At 44.1% G+C, this 16715-nt stretch overlaps 1 protein-coding gene across 3 annotated transcripts in view; it reads left to right on the top strand.

The window, feature by feature from the left end:
• Positions 1-1423: 1423 nt before the first annotated feature.
• The window catches only part of si:dkey-246i14.3 (ephrin-A4), a 96118-nt gene continuing 80826 nt past the window's right edge, over positions 1424-16715 (top strand). Inside the window, exon 1 of one of the 3 annotated variants that reach the window (XM_036967607.1) lies at positions 1424-2096. In XM_036967607.1, coding sequence (XP_036823502.1) covers positions 1975-2096 — 122 coding nt within the window. In that variant the 5' untranslated portion in view covers positions 1424-1974. The remainder of the gene's footprint in view (positions 2097-16715) is intronic. The other 2 variants (XM_036967618.1, XM_036967597.1) reach the window with 2 other exon arrangements.

Genomic DNA, 16715 nt, shown 5'->3' with positions numbered 1-16715 from the left:
GTCATCCTCTCTCAGCCCCTCAGAGATTGTTCAGCCCCTCCATCTCCACGGCCATCCTCTGTCATCCTCTCTCAGCCCCTCAGAGATTGTTCAGCCCCTCCATCTCCACAGCCATCCTCTGTCATCCTCTCTCAGCCCCTCAGAGATTGTTCAGCCCCTCCATCTCCACAGCCATCCTCTGTCATCCTCTCTCAGCCCCTTAGAGATTGTTCAGCCCCTCCATCTCCACGGCCATCTTCTGTCATCCTCTCTCAGCCCCTCAGACATTGGTCAGCCCGTCCATCTCATCTTGACAGGCTCGTTGACTCCGCCCTCTCATTTGGATAGCACACCACACCCCCTTAGGTGCACGTGCAAAGAGCGTGGATTGGTCTGTGTTGGCACATGGTTCTGTGTGACTAATTTAGTAGTCAGAATGGAATCAGAATCACTATTTAACTACAGTGGGAGAAAAAAGTATTTAGCCAGCCACCAGTTGTGCAAGTTCTCCCACTTAAAATATGAGAGAGGCCTGTAATTTTCATCATAGGTACACTTCAACTATGACAGACAAAATGAGAAAAAAACTCCAGAAAATCACATTGTAGGATTTTTTATGAATGTATTTGCAAATTAGGGTGGAAAATAAGTATTTGGTCACCTACAAACAAGCAAGATTTCTGGCTCTCACAGACCTGTAACTTCTTCTTCAAGAGGCTCCTTATTACAGGCCTCTCTCATCTTTTTAAGTGGGAGAACTTGCACAATTGGTGGCTGACTAAATACTTTTTTGCCCCACTGTAAATATCTCCATTTGTAGCGTACTTTCAAATAATTCAATGTCAGGATTGAACTTGATTATAATAAACTATTTTTAAAGGCCAAAACGGCCAACTGAAAACATTTTTGGCCCATTCTGGCGATCATAATTTACATGGTATTTCTACGGAAGACCTGGGCCCATATCCACAAAGCATCTCAGAGTAGGAGTGCAAGATCAGTTTGAACTTTTATTTATATGGACAGATCCTAGATCAGTACTTCTCCTCTGAGATATCTGTGGATAGGGGCACAGTGTTTTTGGCACCACTAGGTTGCTAAAGCAGTAGCCAACCAGTAGAGCTCATGACTTCATGCTCCAGACCAGACATGGGTGTCTGGGGTAAGACCCAACTTTAAGTACTGTAAGTCTTTTGACAGGAATGCCAGATGGTCTATTCGTGTTCTTTCATATCATTTTGCACTTTCTTTGCCTTCTGCTGTCCATACTCTTAAGGGAAGAAGAGGAGAGGAAGACTTATTTGATGCACCACACCCTCATTTAACTCAAGTCGGCGCACCTCACACCTCTAAAAAACTATGGAATGTTGACACCGCCCATGCGTTCCACTGATTGGTTGAAAGTTTCCTGGGTCCTCCCTCGCCCATGGCCCTCTCGCCTGTGCCCCTCCTAACCCAAATCACAGCGCTCCAGACAGGACCCACTGACACCTATCAACTGATTTCAACTCTAATTCGGAAAACGCTGATATTTTAACCTAGCATACTCATAGTTCAGCAGGTGATTATCAACAACTTGCAAGTTAACTTTAGGCATATACTCGGTAAGTTAGTGTACTTTTAAAAGTGTATTTTTGACATAAGGAAATAAGTTGTGCCGCAGCAGAATAAAGGAGGCTATCCTTTTCAGTATCAGGCAGCAACTTTACCAAACTATCTGACTTTGTGTTCAGCTTTTGAGGAGTCTCTCCATCGTTTGACTTTATTCACCATGCAACAACGGCTTCCACATAGGATGTACCCCGAAAGGAAGGTATTTTGGTGACTTAGTTTGAGAACGTTTGAACGGGAATATTGCGTCAATAAAGGTGATTCTACTCTGCGTTAACCGGGGCCACTAGTTCTACCTGTCACGGAATTCTTTCAACCAACCACTCCCACCCGGTCCCCTCGTGCTGTCTTTCCGTGGGTCGCCTGCCTCGCCCGCTAACCGTGATGGCGTGCGGTTGGAGTCCGGGAGCTGTCACGGTTTGGAGAACTACCGTTTTCCTGCTCAACATCGCGTGCACAGCGTCGGCCAAGAGACACGTCGTCTACTGGAACTCCACCAACACTAGGTGAGCTAAGTGTTTCTAGAACAACCAGGGAATCCTCCCCGCTGCTCTGAAGCTGGAGAGAATAGTTTAGGGATTGTTCATTTGGTAGAGTTTATGCATTGCTCATTTGGAACAAGTCCATGAGCTTCACTCTCCCATTATCTCACGTTTCTGCATGAGTAGCCCACGTTCTTTTGCATTAGCCTACTGCACAGACAAGACAACACCATGGTGTTTATGCATATTAGTCCACTTTGAGTGAACTTGTAGCACATTGAGATTGGGCAATGTTCAAACTCCAACCCTGTGGTGCCCTAACTGAACTGTGTGATAGGTCTAACTATAACAGGAGTCAGGACTTCTCCTTCCTACATTCATGTCAAACATCCAACCCTGTGGTGTCCTAACTGAACTGTGTGATAGGTCTAACTATAACAGGAGTCAGGACTTCTCCTTCCTACATTCATGTCAAACATCCAACCCTGTGGTGTCCTAACTGAACTGTGTGATAGGTCTAACTATAACAGGAGTCAGGACTTGTCCTTCCTACATTCATGTCAAACATCCAACCCTGTGGTGCCCTAAACTGAACTGTGTGATAGGTCTAACTATAACAGGAGTCAGGACTTCTCCTTCCTACATTCATGTCAAACATCCAACCCTGTGGTGCCCTAACTGAACTGTGTGATAGGTCTAACTATAACAGGAGTCAGGACTTGTCCTTCCTACATTCATGTCAAACATCCAACCCTGTGGTGTCCTAACTGAACTGTGTGATAGGTCTAACTATAACAGGAGTCAGGACTTCTCCTTCCTACATTCATGTCAAACATCCAACCCTGCTTTTACCTGTATTGACATGCTCACCTGCACGGTTATGCAAGAACTAACCTTTCAAACGGTGATGGCTGCCCATGCAGGTCAACAGGCATGAGTCAAGTTGTGCTGACAGCTTCTCCAACCCACCCACATTACCCAGTCCTTTACTAATGCATAACCCACTGCTCGTCTTCATCATACCCTGGTGAAGACAGCCTGGCTGTTGAAACATGGGTAATAAATGACTGCATCTGAGCTCCTAGAGTGTGCAGCACTTCTTCTTTTTAAAGAGGCAAAGCAATAGACCTAGTTTGAATGAATACTTTACAGATGTCTTCTTCCCTCCTTCCTTCATTGAGGTAATGATCCCTGCTCTGACATGACTGTTGAGGTAATGATCCCTGCTCTGACATGACTGTTGAGGTAATGATCACTGCTCTGACATGACTGTGTTAGTTGAGGTAATGATCCCTGCTCTGACATGACTGTGTTAGTTGAGGTAATGATCACTGCTCTGACATGACTGTGTTAGTTGAGGTAATGATCCCTGCTCTGACATGACTGTTGAGGTAATGATCCCTGCTCTGACATGACTGTTGAGGTAATGATCACTGCTCTGACATGACTGTGTTAGTTGAGGTAATGATCACTGCTCTGACATGACTGTTGAGGTAATGATCCCTGCTCTGACATGACTGTTAGTTGAGTTAATGATCACTGCTCTGACATGACTGTGTTAGTTGAGGTAATGATCACTGCTCTGACATGACTGTGTTAGTTGAGGTAATGATCACTGCTCTGACATGACTGTTAGTTGAGGTAATGATCACTGCTCTGACATGACTGTGTTAGTTGAGGTAATGATCACTGCTCTGACATGACTGTGTTAGTTGAGGTAATGATCACTGCTCTGACATGACTGTGTTAGTTGAGGTAATGATCACTGCTCTGACATGACTGTGTTAGTTGAGGTAATGATCACTGCTCTGACATGACTGTGTTAGTTGAGGTAATGATCACTGCTCTGACATGACTGTGTTAGTTGAGGTAATGATCACTGCTCTGACATGACTGTGTTAGTTGAGGTAATGATCACTGCTCTGACATGACTGTGTTAGTTGAGGTAATGATCCCTGCTCTGACATGACTGTGTTAGTTGAGGTAATGATCACTGCTCTGACATGACTGTGTTAGTTTAGGTAATGATCCCTGCTCTGACATGACTGTGTTAGTTGAGGTAATGATCCCTGCTCTGACATGACTGTGTTAGTTGAGGTAATGATCCCTGCTCTGACATGACTGTGTTAGTTGAGGTAATGATCCCTGCTCTGACATGACTGTGTTAGTTGAGGTAATGATCACTGCTCTGACATGACTGTTAGTTGAGGTAATGATCACTGCTCTGACATGACTGTTAGTTGAGGTAATGATCACTGCTCTGACATGGCTGTTAGTTGAGGTAATGATCACTGCTCTGACATGACTGTGTTAGTTGAGGTAATGATCACTGCTCTGACATGACTGTGTTAGTTGAGGTAATGATCACTGCTCTGACATGACTGTGTTAGTTGAGGTAATGATCCCTGCTCTGACATGACTGTGTTAGTTGAGGTAATGATCCCTGCTCTGACATGACTGTGTTAGTTGAGCTAATGATCCCTGCTCTGACATGACTGTGTTAGTTGAGCTAATGATCCCTGCTCTGACATGACTGTGTTAGTTGAGGTAATGATCCCTGCTCTGACATGACTGTGTTAGTTGAGGTAATGATCCCTGCTCTGACATGACTGTGTTAGTTGAGGTAATGATCCCTGCTCTGACATGACTGTGTTAGTTGAGGTAATGATCCCTGCTCTGACATGACTGTGTTAGTTGAGGTAATGATCCCTGCTCTGACATGACTGTGTTAGTTGAGGTAATGATCACTGCTCTGACATGACTGTTAGTTGAGGTAATGATCACTGCTCTGACATGACTGTTAGTTGAGGTAATGATCACTGCTCTGACATGGCTGTTAGTTGAGGTAATGATCACTGCTCTGACATGACTGTGTTAGTTGAGGTAATGATCACTGCTCTGACATGACTGTGTTAGTTGAGGTAATGATCACTGCTCTGACATGACTGTGTTAGTTGAGGTAATGATCCCTGCTCTGACATGACTGTGTTAGTTGAGCTAATGATCCCTGCTCTGACATGACTGTGTTAGTTGAGGTATTGATCCCTGCTCTGACATGACTGTTAGTTGAGCTAATGATCCCTGCTCTGACATGACTGTGTTAGTTGAGGTATTGATCCCTGCTCTGACATGACTGTGTTAGTTGAGGTAATGATCCCTGCTCTGACATGACTGTGTTAGTTGAGCTAATGATCCCTGCTCTGACATGACTGTGTTAGTTGAGCTAATGATCCCTGCTCTGACATGACTGTGTTAGTTGAGGTATTGATCCCTGCTCTGACATGACTGTTAGTTCTCTAGTGGAAATCCTTGCGTTCACTTGTCTAGCCATGTTGTGGTAGTGATTTATATGTAGGAAGCATTCAAACAGGGTCCTAGGTACTGAACTATTCTGCTGACAGGTGTGTTTGACTCCAAACCACCGTCATGTGTACGTGTTTAGTTGGTAATGGGAGTGTGCTGTGTGGTTTTGTATAGTGTGTGTGTGTGTGTGTGTGTGTGTAATGAGTTGATTGGGGTCAGTAGTCAGGCAGAGAGAGGTTCACCTGCAGATCCAGGTGTTACCAAGCAGCTAATTGAAGACTAGAGCTGTGGAAGCTGCACCACCTCTGGGGTTCCTATATCTTACTAACCGACTGTCCGGCCAGACAGGTAGGTAGGGGCCCCAGCAACATACAGGGCTGTGTTCATCAATCACTGATCTGATTGGCCTGAAAGGGATACTTCAGAATTTTTACAATTTATAATGTATCTGCATCCAGTAGGTTGGAGGTAGTTTCACGAGCCAATGCTGAAATGAACGCTAGTTAGCAACTTCATTCAAACTGCACGTGGAGATATAAGAATGGTATCCACAAGTTCATCTGACTCTGGGGAAGTAGATAAAGGGCCTCATTAGGTTTGAGCGGTGTACATGTACTGGGGTATTTGGAAATAGTTTTTCAATACATTTTAGTATTTGTAGCTAATTGAAGTAAATACCTGCAGTCAACATGTGCAATATGTCAGGAGATTAAGCAGATCGCTTTCTTCATTTCACCGTTCTTCATTATTTCCCATTATAAAGGTCACCGTAGTTCCCCAGAACAGTTGAGCCAGTCAGGTGTTTGTTAACAGCACAACAGGAGATAGCGGGAGCAGGTGTGTCCAGTTGTCTATTGACAGGCGTTGTGTTTTATATTGAAAGTAAAGGTTTTTCTGCTTCCAAAGAGTGATCAGGGGCGAGCAAGTATTGTTTTCCTTCGCACAATGAAAAAGTGAGTTTTTTTTTTTTAAACGATTCATGGCCATCACATTTCTAATGTTTATCATAGAAAGAATGTAGCAACATTTGCTGATGTTTTGCTTAAAGTTAATCTTGCATTTTACCAGAAAGTAGGCTACCGGAGAAAAGCAGCTAAGTCTGAGTGCTGTCTGCTGATAGAAGGCCTGTTTGTGAATTCCCATCTGAGTGGAGGAGTGCAATTTGAATAAGAATAATTTTAGATCTGCGTTCATAAAAGTCTGCAAGATATTATTTTATGCGTTTTATCTTTTTGTTGTTGTGGTGAAAAACGCAGAAAACACAACCCCTAAGTTGAACTTGCTAGTTATCTAGTAAGTCGCTGAATTAAGGAGGAGACGGGGAATCATTCTCTTGTAAATGTCCAAACTCATCAACAATTATATTTGTTAGCGCTTACCAATATATGTATATCCTGATGAGCTGGATTTCCTGTCTTTGCATATATTTAGCTAACAGCTTCCATGGAAATTAGCTATTACTTGTGCTAATTTTGTCAGTATTCTGGTAATAGACGCCTAATGGGCTTTTTTCCCCTTTGTGGCGCCCCATTGTGTACTTAGCCGGTAATAGCGTAAATCCCTGGATGAGAGAAGGACGCAATGATGTTATGAAAATCTGGATACCGCCCAAACCAAACCTATTGCCAAAATCCAAAAGTATCCCTTAAACCTAACCTAAATATTTTGACGTGGATGGCACTTCCAAATGTTCTAAAATGCATACTTCCTCCCTTCCCTGAGGAAATCTGACCTGCATGTATGTGATTGGATGACTGTTTTCACCAATTAAAATAAATTCCTCAAGGAATGAAGGAAGAGTTTTATAACTATTTGGAACGGGGCCCTGGAATTGTGAACCACCTAAAATTGCTTGGGAAACACCGCTGCACCCCTCTCTCTCTCAGGGGAAGCTGGAAGGGTCACACTCTGTGGCAAGGAAAACACTTTCTGCTGCACCACCACCCAATCAGAAACCCATCAGTGTGTCTGTGATACTGCACCCAGGACAGGGTCCCCAGGGGCCAGAGTGTGTGTGTGTTGTTGCTCTCATGCCCACTCTCCTGCACCGCCCTCTTCTCCCTCCTCCTTCTCTCCCCTGCCCTCTCCTCTCTCTCTCTCTCTGTCCAGAGCAGGATATTGGCTGTGTGATTAGTTTAGGTTCAGCCATTTTCCCTGAGCTGCTGTTGAGAAGCTATAGGCCGTCCCAAGGCCCATAAACCTGGCCAAGCGACCACTGCCTCCCTCTGTCTCTGCAATTTACCACACCACAGTGCTTTCTTAACCACATACCTAGGATCAGCTCACCCTCCCCAAACCCGATCCTTAATCATTAAGGCTGAACAACATAACTGACCCGATATCAGTGTCTAGTGGCGTCATCCTACTGCAGTGAGGGTCTAGTGGAGGACCGAGAGGGGCGACAGCTGACATTTAACATTAACACCAGGCTCCTACAGTCACAACACACAGCAGGCTGCTGTTAATATAGATGATTTAGGACCCTGGCTTGTCACCTTTTCCCATAGAAATCCGGATTTATAGTTTTAATGAACTAGAAGCAGTGATGTGTGAACAGGGGTTTATAAAGTCAGCCATCTAGTTAAAATGTCTGGAACAAAGACTATAGCCTGGCTGCTGTAATATATTACTGCTGCACAATTAGCTAGCAGACTCATGTACTGCACTTTATAAAACGTTCATGAATATGTATTAATAAACTAATTGACGTAGTATGTCTTGTTAATAAATGACTATTCACATTTATTAACAATTATAAACGTGTCATTTTAAGCATTACACACATTTATATACAATAGGAGTAATTGCTTAGTAATCGAACGTTATTTAAAAAATGATTAAAGAAGTGATTTAAGTTATTGAAGTGTATCTGGCTCTAGTCTAAATCAAAGATTTACAGCAGGAGAGTTAGAAATGTAGATTTGTTTTGTTGTCATTTTATATCCTGAATGATTGTTTTCTACAGGAGCTGTCTCATTGACCAGGGCTCCACATTCTCGATCTCTGTGGTACTTCCTGGTTTAAATAAAGGTGAAATAAAACAACAGTTAAAAACCGAAGTTAATTTAGTGGTGAGTGCGTAGCTCCAGTATAGTATGCAGCGTTCTGTCCCAGTGTGTAGCAGGCTGGGGCTAGTTCTCTGCTGTGGATTTAGACTCCACTCATGGGATTTGCTTTACCTTGAAGAATCTGTGGCTCCAAACTAGTTTACCACGTAGGTGACCATGCATGTCTGTACATAGGCCTGGCCTCTACTCGTTCTGCCACATGCTTGTTTCTGCCATTTTGGTTTTCATACACCAAACAGAGACAGCGATATGGAGCATCTGCTCCTTTATCCCCTGTTCTCGGTTCGCTCACCCTCTCCTCCTTTACACACGCTAACAACCTTCAGTCCTCCTCCTTTACACACCCCTCTCTGTCCTCCAGGGGCGACAGCTTACATTTAAAACTAGTAGTGTATTTGTGGATTGAAATTTCAGACTAGATTTTCCCTTCCCTTATGAAAAATGTATCAACCTCTATGAAGTTGTCCATTTCATTCTAATTCACATTTCCTGTTGTTGCAGGATTATTTTCCCTCAACAAGTTTGGACACTTACTGTATATGTAAGGAGTACCAGTTCACCTGGAGTAGAAGCTATTACATTAGTATTTATGTTGGTTTCTTTATTGAAAATGCATTTGATTATTTTACAGCTCCTCTGTGTAATATTCATCATGTACCTGGGTTCATGTACTGTACTGTAGACACTGGATGGAAAGCTGACAGTGTCTGTAATATTCATCTGGGTTCATGTACTGTACTGTAGACACTGGATGGAAAGCTGACAGTGTCTGTAATATTCATCATGTACCTGGGTTCATGTACTGTACTGTAGACACTGAATGGAAAGCTGACAGTGTGTGTAATTGGGTCTAATCAGGGGAGTTATGATTGCACCAGTAGTAGACTTGTTTCTCTCTCATATTCCTGTGCGTTTCTCTTTCCTCTCTCTCCTGTGTATGTGTGTCTCCGCTGTGTGCCTAGCTCAGTGATAATCTCAGTCCTCCCCTGGTAAATGATTAACATGAAGAAGCTGTGAACTATAATCAACAAGACTAAAGTGTGGTAATTTCCACTCTATTCCCTGTCCTGCTAACACCATCCCTTCATCTCTCTCTCTCCCTCTCCTATCTGTGTTGATGATGCTCATGCGTTGTCTTGCCTGACGTAGTAAACATTGTGCTTTATGTTGTGTGTTTGTGTGTGTACCAGTAGGCAGTCTGACTCTGTAGTTGTGTACAAAACAATGTGTTGCAGTGATTCCAGTCATTTGTCGCAGGCTGAATCAATGTTTCTGCCCATTGTGCTGCACTAAAGTTCATTTCAGTAGAACAATGACTCTGTCAGGGTGTGTGTCCTAGTCTGTGAACTTGTTTCTTGGGTGCATGTGTTCAGGGTTGTTTGTGTTTCCGTCACCAGAGCAGGGCTGAGATACAACCCATTACTGGAAAGACCAACACTCAGTCACAGGAAGTCTCTCCTTGAAGCTTTCAAAACAGGACACACTCTCCTAAAACAGAGACATTTCATAAAGGGTTATTTTCTAGGTTTTCCTTTTCCAATAAAGTAGCGAGATACTGTAGCACATGGCAGACAAAATTGTTTGTTTTTCAACAAGCAAGGACCTTTCTCCCTGCATGTGAACTTCCTCCTACTGAGAACTGATGATGAAAGGCCTAACTGGAAGGAAAACCCCAGGTCTCAGACAGTGATAAGGAAAGGCCTAACTGGGAGGACCAACCCCAGGTCTCAGACAGTGATAAGGAAAGGCCTAACTGGGAGTACCAACCCCAGGTCTCAGACAGTGATAAGGAAAGGCCTAACTGGGAGGACCAACCCCAGGTCTCAGACAGTGATAAGGAAAGGCCTAACTGGGAGTACCAACCCCAGGTCTCAGACAGTGATAAGGAAAGGCCTAACTGGGAGGACCAACCCAGGTCTCAGACAGTGATAAGGAAAGGCCTAACTGGGAGGACCAACCCCAGGTCTCAGACAGTGATAAGGAAAGGCCTGTTCTATGACAGAGTATAATATAAATGGGTCGTTTGGTTTCAACTTGTAGTTAATTTAGGTATGACAAAGTGTCAGAGGATGTGTTTTTGGAGGGAGGGTGTAGACCAGAGACTTGTATTGTACTGCGACTGCCATGTCTGTCTGTCTGTAAACATTACCCTACCTGGCCTCAATTTGTAAATCATTCTAACAAATCCATTCAAATGTGAATTTTTGTATTGAATTGGAGCACCGTCGAGGGGTGTGTGTGTGTGTGTGTAATCCACAGTACTGCGAGGAGCCAGCCGGCTAGAGACGGCTGTATTACCCCTCTGAATGAAATCTTATGTAAACGAGCTGCCAAACAAAAAATATAAACCTGCAGCAAGCAATTGAGGTGGATAAACACACACACTGTTGTAAATGAGTTATTTTGGGTGGAGAGGGTGAGAGAGAGAGGCCTTGCACTCTGTCTGTATCAGCCTCTCAGATAGTCATGGTGCTGAGTGCATTTACAGAGAGGCTAGAATACCTCTGGTCAAGGTATTTAGGAAATATCGATACCAATTTAAATGATAGATATAATCACTGACTCCTTGCCTTATCACTGGACTACATATGGACCCAAACCGGCCCCAGACCTCTTTCCATATCTCGCCATTTCTCTCTGTGGACAATCATTTATTGATTTTATTTAGTGCATCTAATATTGACTGTAGAGTGAATGTCTTCGTGTCCTGTAACGGCTGTTGTCCAGGAACAGATGAAGTTTGGATAGCGGGTCTGTCGGCATGGACACTCAAGCGGCTTCTGTTCGGCACAAAATGGCTGCCATGTGACAAGGAGGCTCGGTATGACGCAGACCAGCAGCAGTGTGTGGGAATCATCTTGTATGCATTAAACATCAACAAAGCAATCTTTAAGAAATTGCATTGTTTCGTAGAACCGTATATTACAGAGTTTTCACTTGATCATCAAATCTGGAACTCCAAAATGGTCCTGCATATAATGGAATATGAATGATGGAAGTTTTCAAAAGATTCTGTTTGTCTCAGCTGAAATATATAGAAATGATTTAAATGGTTAACACTGTCTCAACTCCCTCTGCTTTAACACTGTGTTCTGCTTCATCACACACACACACACACACACACACACACACACACACACACACTCACTCATATCAGAAGCCTTGCCAAGAGGCAGCCAGGGGATTCCCTGCTATAGAAAAATTGAATTAGTATTGACCGAGGAGGAACAGGGAGAAGCAGAGGAACCTAGATTATAGAACAGTACAGGAGCCTACAAGGCATTTGACACATCCTGTGTTTCACATGACAGCTGTTAGTGTGTTTGGTCCCAAGTTGTCAGGTTCATCGAAGTTGTGGAATATCTCTTGAGCTTGGAATTGCCATTTTCCTGTCTCATGAGCAAATTGGCATAGCTCATATGATCGTCAATGGTGATGGTTGTCATGACTACAGAGATTGTTTTATCAGTATTATCTGATATGCATAAATGTTTTTTTGCTCTGACCAGATGACACTTTGTTTGGACAAATCCTCACCAAAATGTGTCGGTATGATTGATATATTAACCTTCTATATGCTTCTCTAATACAGGTCCACTGACACGTTGGAGTAGTCTATAGAATTGATTTCTAAAGAGGAACATATTTCTGTACTGTTTGCAAAGTTTCCCTGTTTTATTAAATGTTTTGGTGTTCGGACTTTTTTCCAAGATGTCATGTGAATTCCACAGTAATCTTCGTATCATGTATTGCAGTTTATTGGTGTATATGGGTAGCACACACTGCATGAGTACCTGGATGTTGCTTTCACATTCATTCATGTTTCATGTAAGTAATATTGAAAACCCCTCCCACGTCATAAACCAAGCTCAATAATGACTATAGAACACCCTTTCCATCCACATGCAGGTCTATAGTATCCCTCCATCTCAAACCATACTGTCTCCATCCACATGCAGGTCTATAGTATCCCTCCATCTCAAACCATACTGTCTCCATCCACATGCAGGTCTATAGTATCCCTCCATCTCAAACCATACGGTCTCCATCCACATGCAGGTCTATAGTATCCCTCCATCTCAAACCATACTGTCTCCATCCACATGCAGGTCTATAGTATCCCTCCATCTCAAACCATACTGTCTCCATCCACATGCAGGTCTATAGTATCCCTCCATCTCAAACCATACTGTCTCCATCCACATGCAGGTCTATAGTATCCCTCCATCTCAAACCATACTGTCTCCATCCACATGCAGGTCTATAGTATCCCTCCATCTCAAACCATACGGTCTCCATCCACATGCAGGTCTATAGTATCCCTCCATCTCAAACCATACTGTCTCCATCCACATGCAATGGACAGAAATACATTCAAACCAACTGTGACATTGGAGCTGGAAAACATATGAAAGTGAATTGCCTGTGATCTTTATTGGGCTGACAACCTGTCTGTCTGCTTCTAGATTCTAGGTTTTATCTATCCAGGTACTAGGCTTGTCCCCTGTGTACTACTGTGTTACTCTGTACAGTAGAGTGTAGGTCAGTGGAGAGGTAGGGTGGACTACTGTGTTACTCTGTACAGTGGAGGGGCAGGGTGGACTACTGTGTTACTCTGTACAGTAGAGTGTAGGTCAGTGGAGAGGCAGGGTGTACTACTGTGTTACTCTGTACAGTAGAGTGTAGGTCAGTGGAGAGTCAGGGTGGACTAGTGTGTTACTCTGTACAGTAGAGTGTAGGTCAGTAGAGAGGCAGGGTGGACTAGTGTGTTACTCTGTACAGTAGAGTGTAGGTCAGTGGAGAGTCAGGGTGGACTAGTGTGTTACTCTGTACAGTAGAGTGTAGGTCAGTGGAGAGGTAGGGTGGACTAGTGTGTTACTCTGTACAGTAGAGTGTAGGTCAGTGGAGAGTCAGGGTGGACTAGTGTGTTACTCTGTACAGTAGAGTGTAGGTCAGTGGAGAGGTAGGGTGGACTAGTGTGTTACTCTGTACAGTAGAGTGTAGGTCAGTGGAGAGTCAGGGTGGACTAGTGTGTTACTCTGTACAGTAGAGTGTAGGTCAGTGGAGAGGTAGGGTGGACTAGTGTGTTACTCTGTACAGTAGAGTGTAGGTCAGTGGAGAGGCAGGGTGGACTAGTGTGTTACTCTGTGTAGGTCAGTGGAGAGGCAGGGTGGACTAGTGTGTTACTCTGTACAGTAGAGTGTAGGTCAGTGGAGAGGCAGGGTGTACTACTGTGTTACTCTGTACAGTAGAGTGTAGGTCAGTGGAGAGGCAGGGTGGACTAGTGTGTTACTCTGTACAGTAGAGTGTAGGTCAGTGGAGGGGCAGGGTGTACTACTGTGTTACTCTGTACAGTAGAGTGTAGGTCAGTGGAGAGGCAGGGTGTACTACTGTGTTACTCTGTACAGTAGAGTGTAGGTCAGTGGAGAGGCAGGGTGGACTAGTGTGTTACTCTGTACAGTAGAGTGTAGGTCAGTGGAGAGGCAGGGTGGACTAGTGTGTTACTCTGTACAGTAGAGTGTAGGTCAGTGGAGAGGCAGGGTGGACTACTGTGTTACTCTGTACAGTAGAGTGTAGGTCAGTGGAGAGGCAGGGTGGACTAGTGTGTTACTCTGTACAGTAGAGTGTAGGTCAGTGGAGAGGCAGGGTGGACTAGTGTGTTACTCTGTACAGTAGAGTGAAGGTCAGTGGAGAGGTAGGGTGGACTACTGTGTTACTCTGTACAGTAGAGTGTAGGTCAGTGGAGAGGCAGGGTGGACTAGTGTGTTACTCTGTACAGTAGAGTGTAGGTCAGTGGAGAGGTAGGGTGGACTACTGTGTTACTCTGTACAGTAGAGTGTAGGTCAGTGGAGAGGCAGGGTGGACTGGTGTGTTACTCTGTACAGTAGAGTGTAGGTCAGTGGAGAGGTAGGGTGGACTACTGTGTTACTCTGTACAGTAGAGTGTAGGTCAGTGGAGAGGCAGGGTGGACTAGTGTGTTACTCTGTACAGTAGAGTGTAGGTCAGTGGAGAGGCAGGGTGCAGCACACTTCATACTGGTTTATGGTGTAATAAAGGTCCTTGCACAAAGCACCGCTCCACAACACTTTATCTAATCATCTACACAATATGCAGTTATGGGTCAATAGTCTGACTGCTGTGGGTGGATGTGTACTGAAATTCAGTTTTTGTGTGAGTGTCTATACTTAGGTCTGCATATTGTTTATGTACTGTAGTCAGGAGGTTGTTGAGACGTGTGGTTATGTGCTGTAGTCAGGTTGTTGAGACGTGTGGTTATGTACTGTAGTCAGGAGGTTGAGACGTGTGGTTATGTACTGTAGTCAGGTTGTTGAGACGTATGGTTATGTACTGTAGTCAGGAGGTTGTTGAGACGTGTGGTTATGTACTGTAGTCAGGAGGTTGAGACGTGTGGTTATGTACTGTAGTCAGGAGGTTGTTGAGACGTATGGTTGTGTACTGTAGTCAGGTTGTTGAGACGTATGGTTATGTACTGTAGTCAGGAGGTTGTTGAGACGTGTGGTTATGTACTGTAGTCAGGAGGTTGAGACGTGTGGTTATGTACTGTAGTCAGGTTGTTGAGACGTATGGTTATGTACTGTAGTCAGGAGGTTGTTGAGACGTATGGTTGTGTACTGTAGTCAGGAGGTTGTTGAGACGTGTGGTTATGTACTGTAGTCAGGAGGTTGTTGAGACGTATGGTTATGTACTGTAGTCAGGAGGTTGAGACGTATGGTTATGTGCTGTAGTCAGGAGGTTGTTGAGACGTGTGGTTATGTAATGTAGTCAGGTTGAGACGTATGGTTGTGTACTGTAGTCAGGAGGTTGAGACGTGTGGTTATGTACTGTAGTCAGGTTGAGACGTATGGTTGTGTACTGTAGTCAGGAGGTTGTTGAGACATGGTTATGTAATGTAGTCAGGTTGTTGAGACGTATGGTTATGTACTGTAGTCAGGAGGTTGAGACGTGTGGTTATGTGCTGTAGTCAGGTTGTTGAGACGTGTGGTTATGTAATGTAGTCAGGAGGTTGAGACGTGTGGTTATGTACTGTAGTCAGGAGGTTGTTGAGACGTATGGTTATGTACTGTAGTCAGGAGGTTGAGACGTGTGGTTATGTACTGTAGTCAGGTTGAGACGTATGGTTGTGTACTGTAGTCAGGAGGTTGTTGAGACGTGTGGTAATGTACTGTAGTCAGGAGGTTGAGACGTATGGTTATGTACTGTAGTCAGGAGGTTGTTGAGACGTGTGGTTATGTACTGTTGTCAGGAGGTTGAGACGTATGGTTATGTACTGTAGTCAGGAGGTTGTTGAGACGTGTGGTTATGTGCTGTAGTCAGGTTGTTGAGACGTGTGGTTATGTAATGTAGTCAGGAGGTTGTTGAGACGTGTGGTTGTGTACTGTAGTCAGGAGGTTGTTGAGACGTATGGTTATGTACTGTAGTCAGGAGGTTGTTGAGACGTGTGGTTGTGTACTGTAGTCAGGAGGTTGTTGAGACGTGTGGTAATGTACTGTAGTCAGGAGGTTGAGACGTATGGTTATGTACTGTAGTCAGGTTGTTGAGACGTGTGGTTATGTACTGTAGTCAGGACGTTGAGACGTATGGTTGTGTACTGTAGTCAGGTTGTTGAGACGTATGGTTGTGTACTGTAGTCAGGTTGTTGAGACGTATGGTTGTGTACTGTAGTCAGGAGGTTGTTGAGATGTGTGGTTATGTACTGTAGTCAGGAGGTTGTTGAGACGTGTGGTTATGTACTGTAGTCAGGAGGTTGTGACGTGTGGTTATGTGCTGTAGTCAGGAGGTTGTTGAGACGTATGGTTATGTACTGTAGTCAGGAGGTTGTGACGTATGGTTGTGTACTGTTGTCAGGAGGTTGTTGAGACGTGTGGTTATGTAATGTAGTCAGGTTGAGACGTATGGTTGTGTACTGTTGTCAGGACGTTGTTGAGACGTGTGGTTATGTACTGTAGTCAGGAGGTTGTTGAGATGTGTGGTTATGTACTGTAGTCAGGAGGTTGTTGAGACGTATCGTTGTGTACTGTAGTCAGGTTGTTGAGACGTATGGTATGAATGTTATAGCTACTCCTGTATTTTACTGGATGGTTTTAACATATTAGTTGTAACCTGCTACAGTAATATTGTATCATCTCTCCCCCAGTAGTTTAGAAATGCCTCTCTGTAGTATCACAAGCTACTTTCCTACCTCCCCTGAGAGATCAGGAAAACAAACACACCAGCCCCCAGAGATGGTGAAAACAGTAGACCTGTGCCAGTG

Source organism: Oncorhynchus mykiss, chromosome 3, assembly GCF_013265735.2.
Source record: "Oncorhynchus mykiss isolate Arlee chromosome 3, USDA_OmykA_1.1, whole genome shotgun sequence".
NCBI classification, from domain to species: Eukaryota; Metazoa; Chordata; class Actinopteri; order Salmoniformes; family Salmonidae; genus Oncorhynchus; species Oncorhynchus mykiss.
The sequence above is the reverse complement of the archived record's forward strand: the minus strand, read 5'-3'. Positions and strand labels throughout refer to the sequence as shown.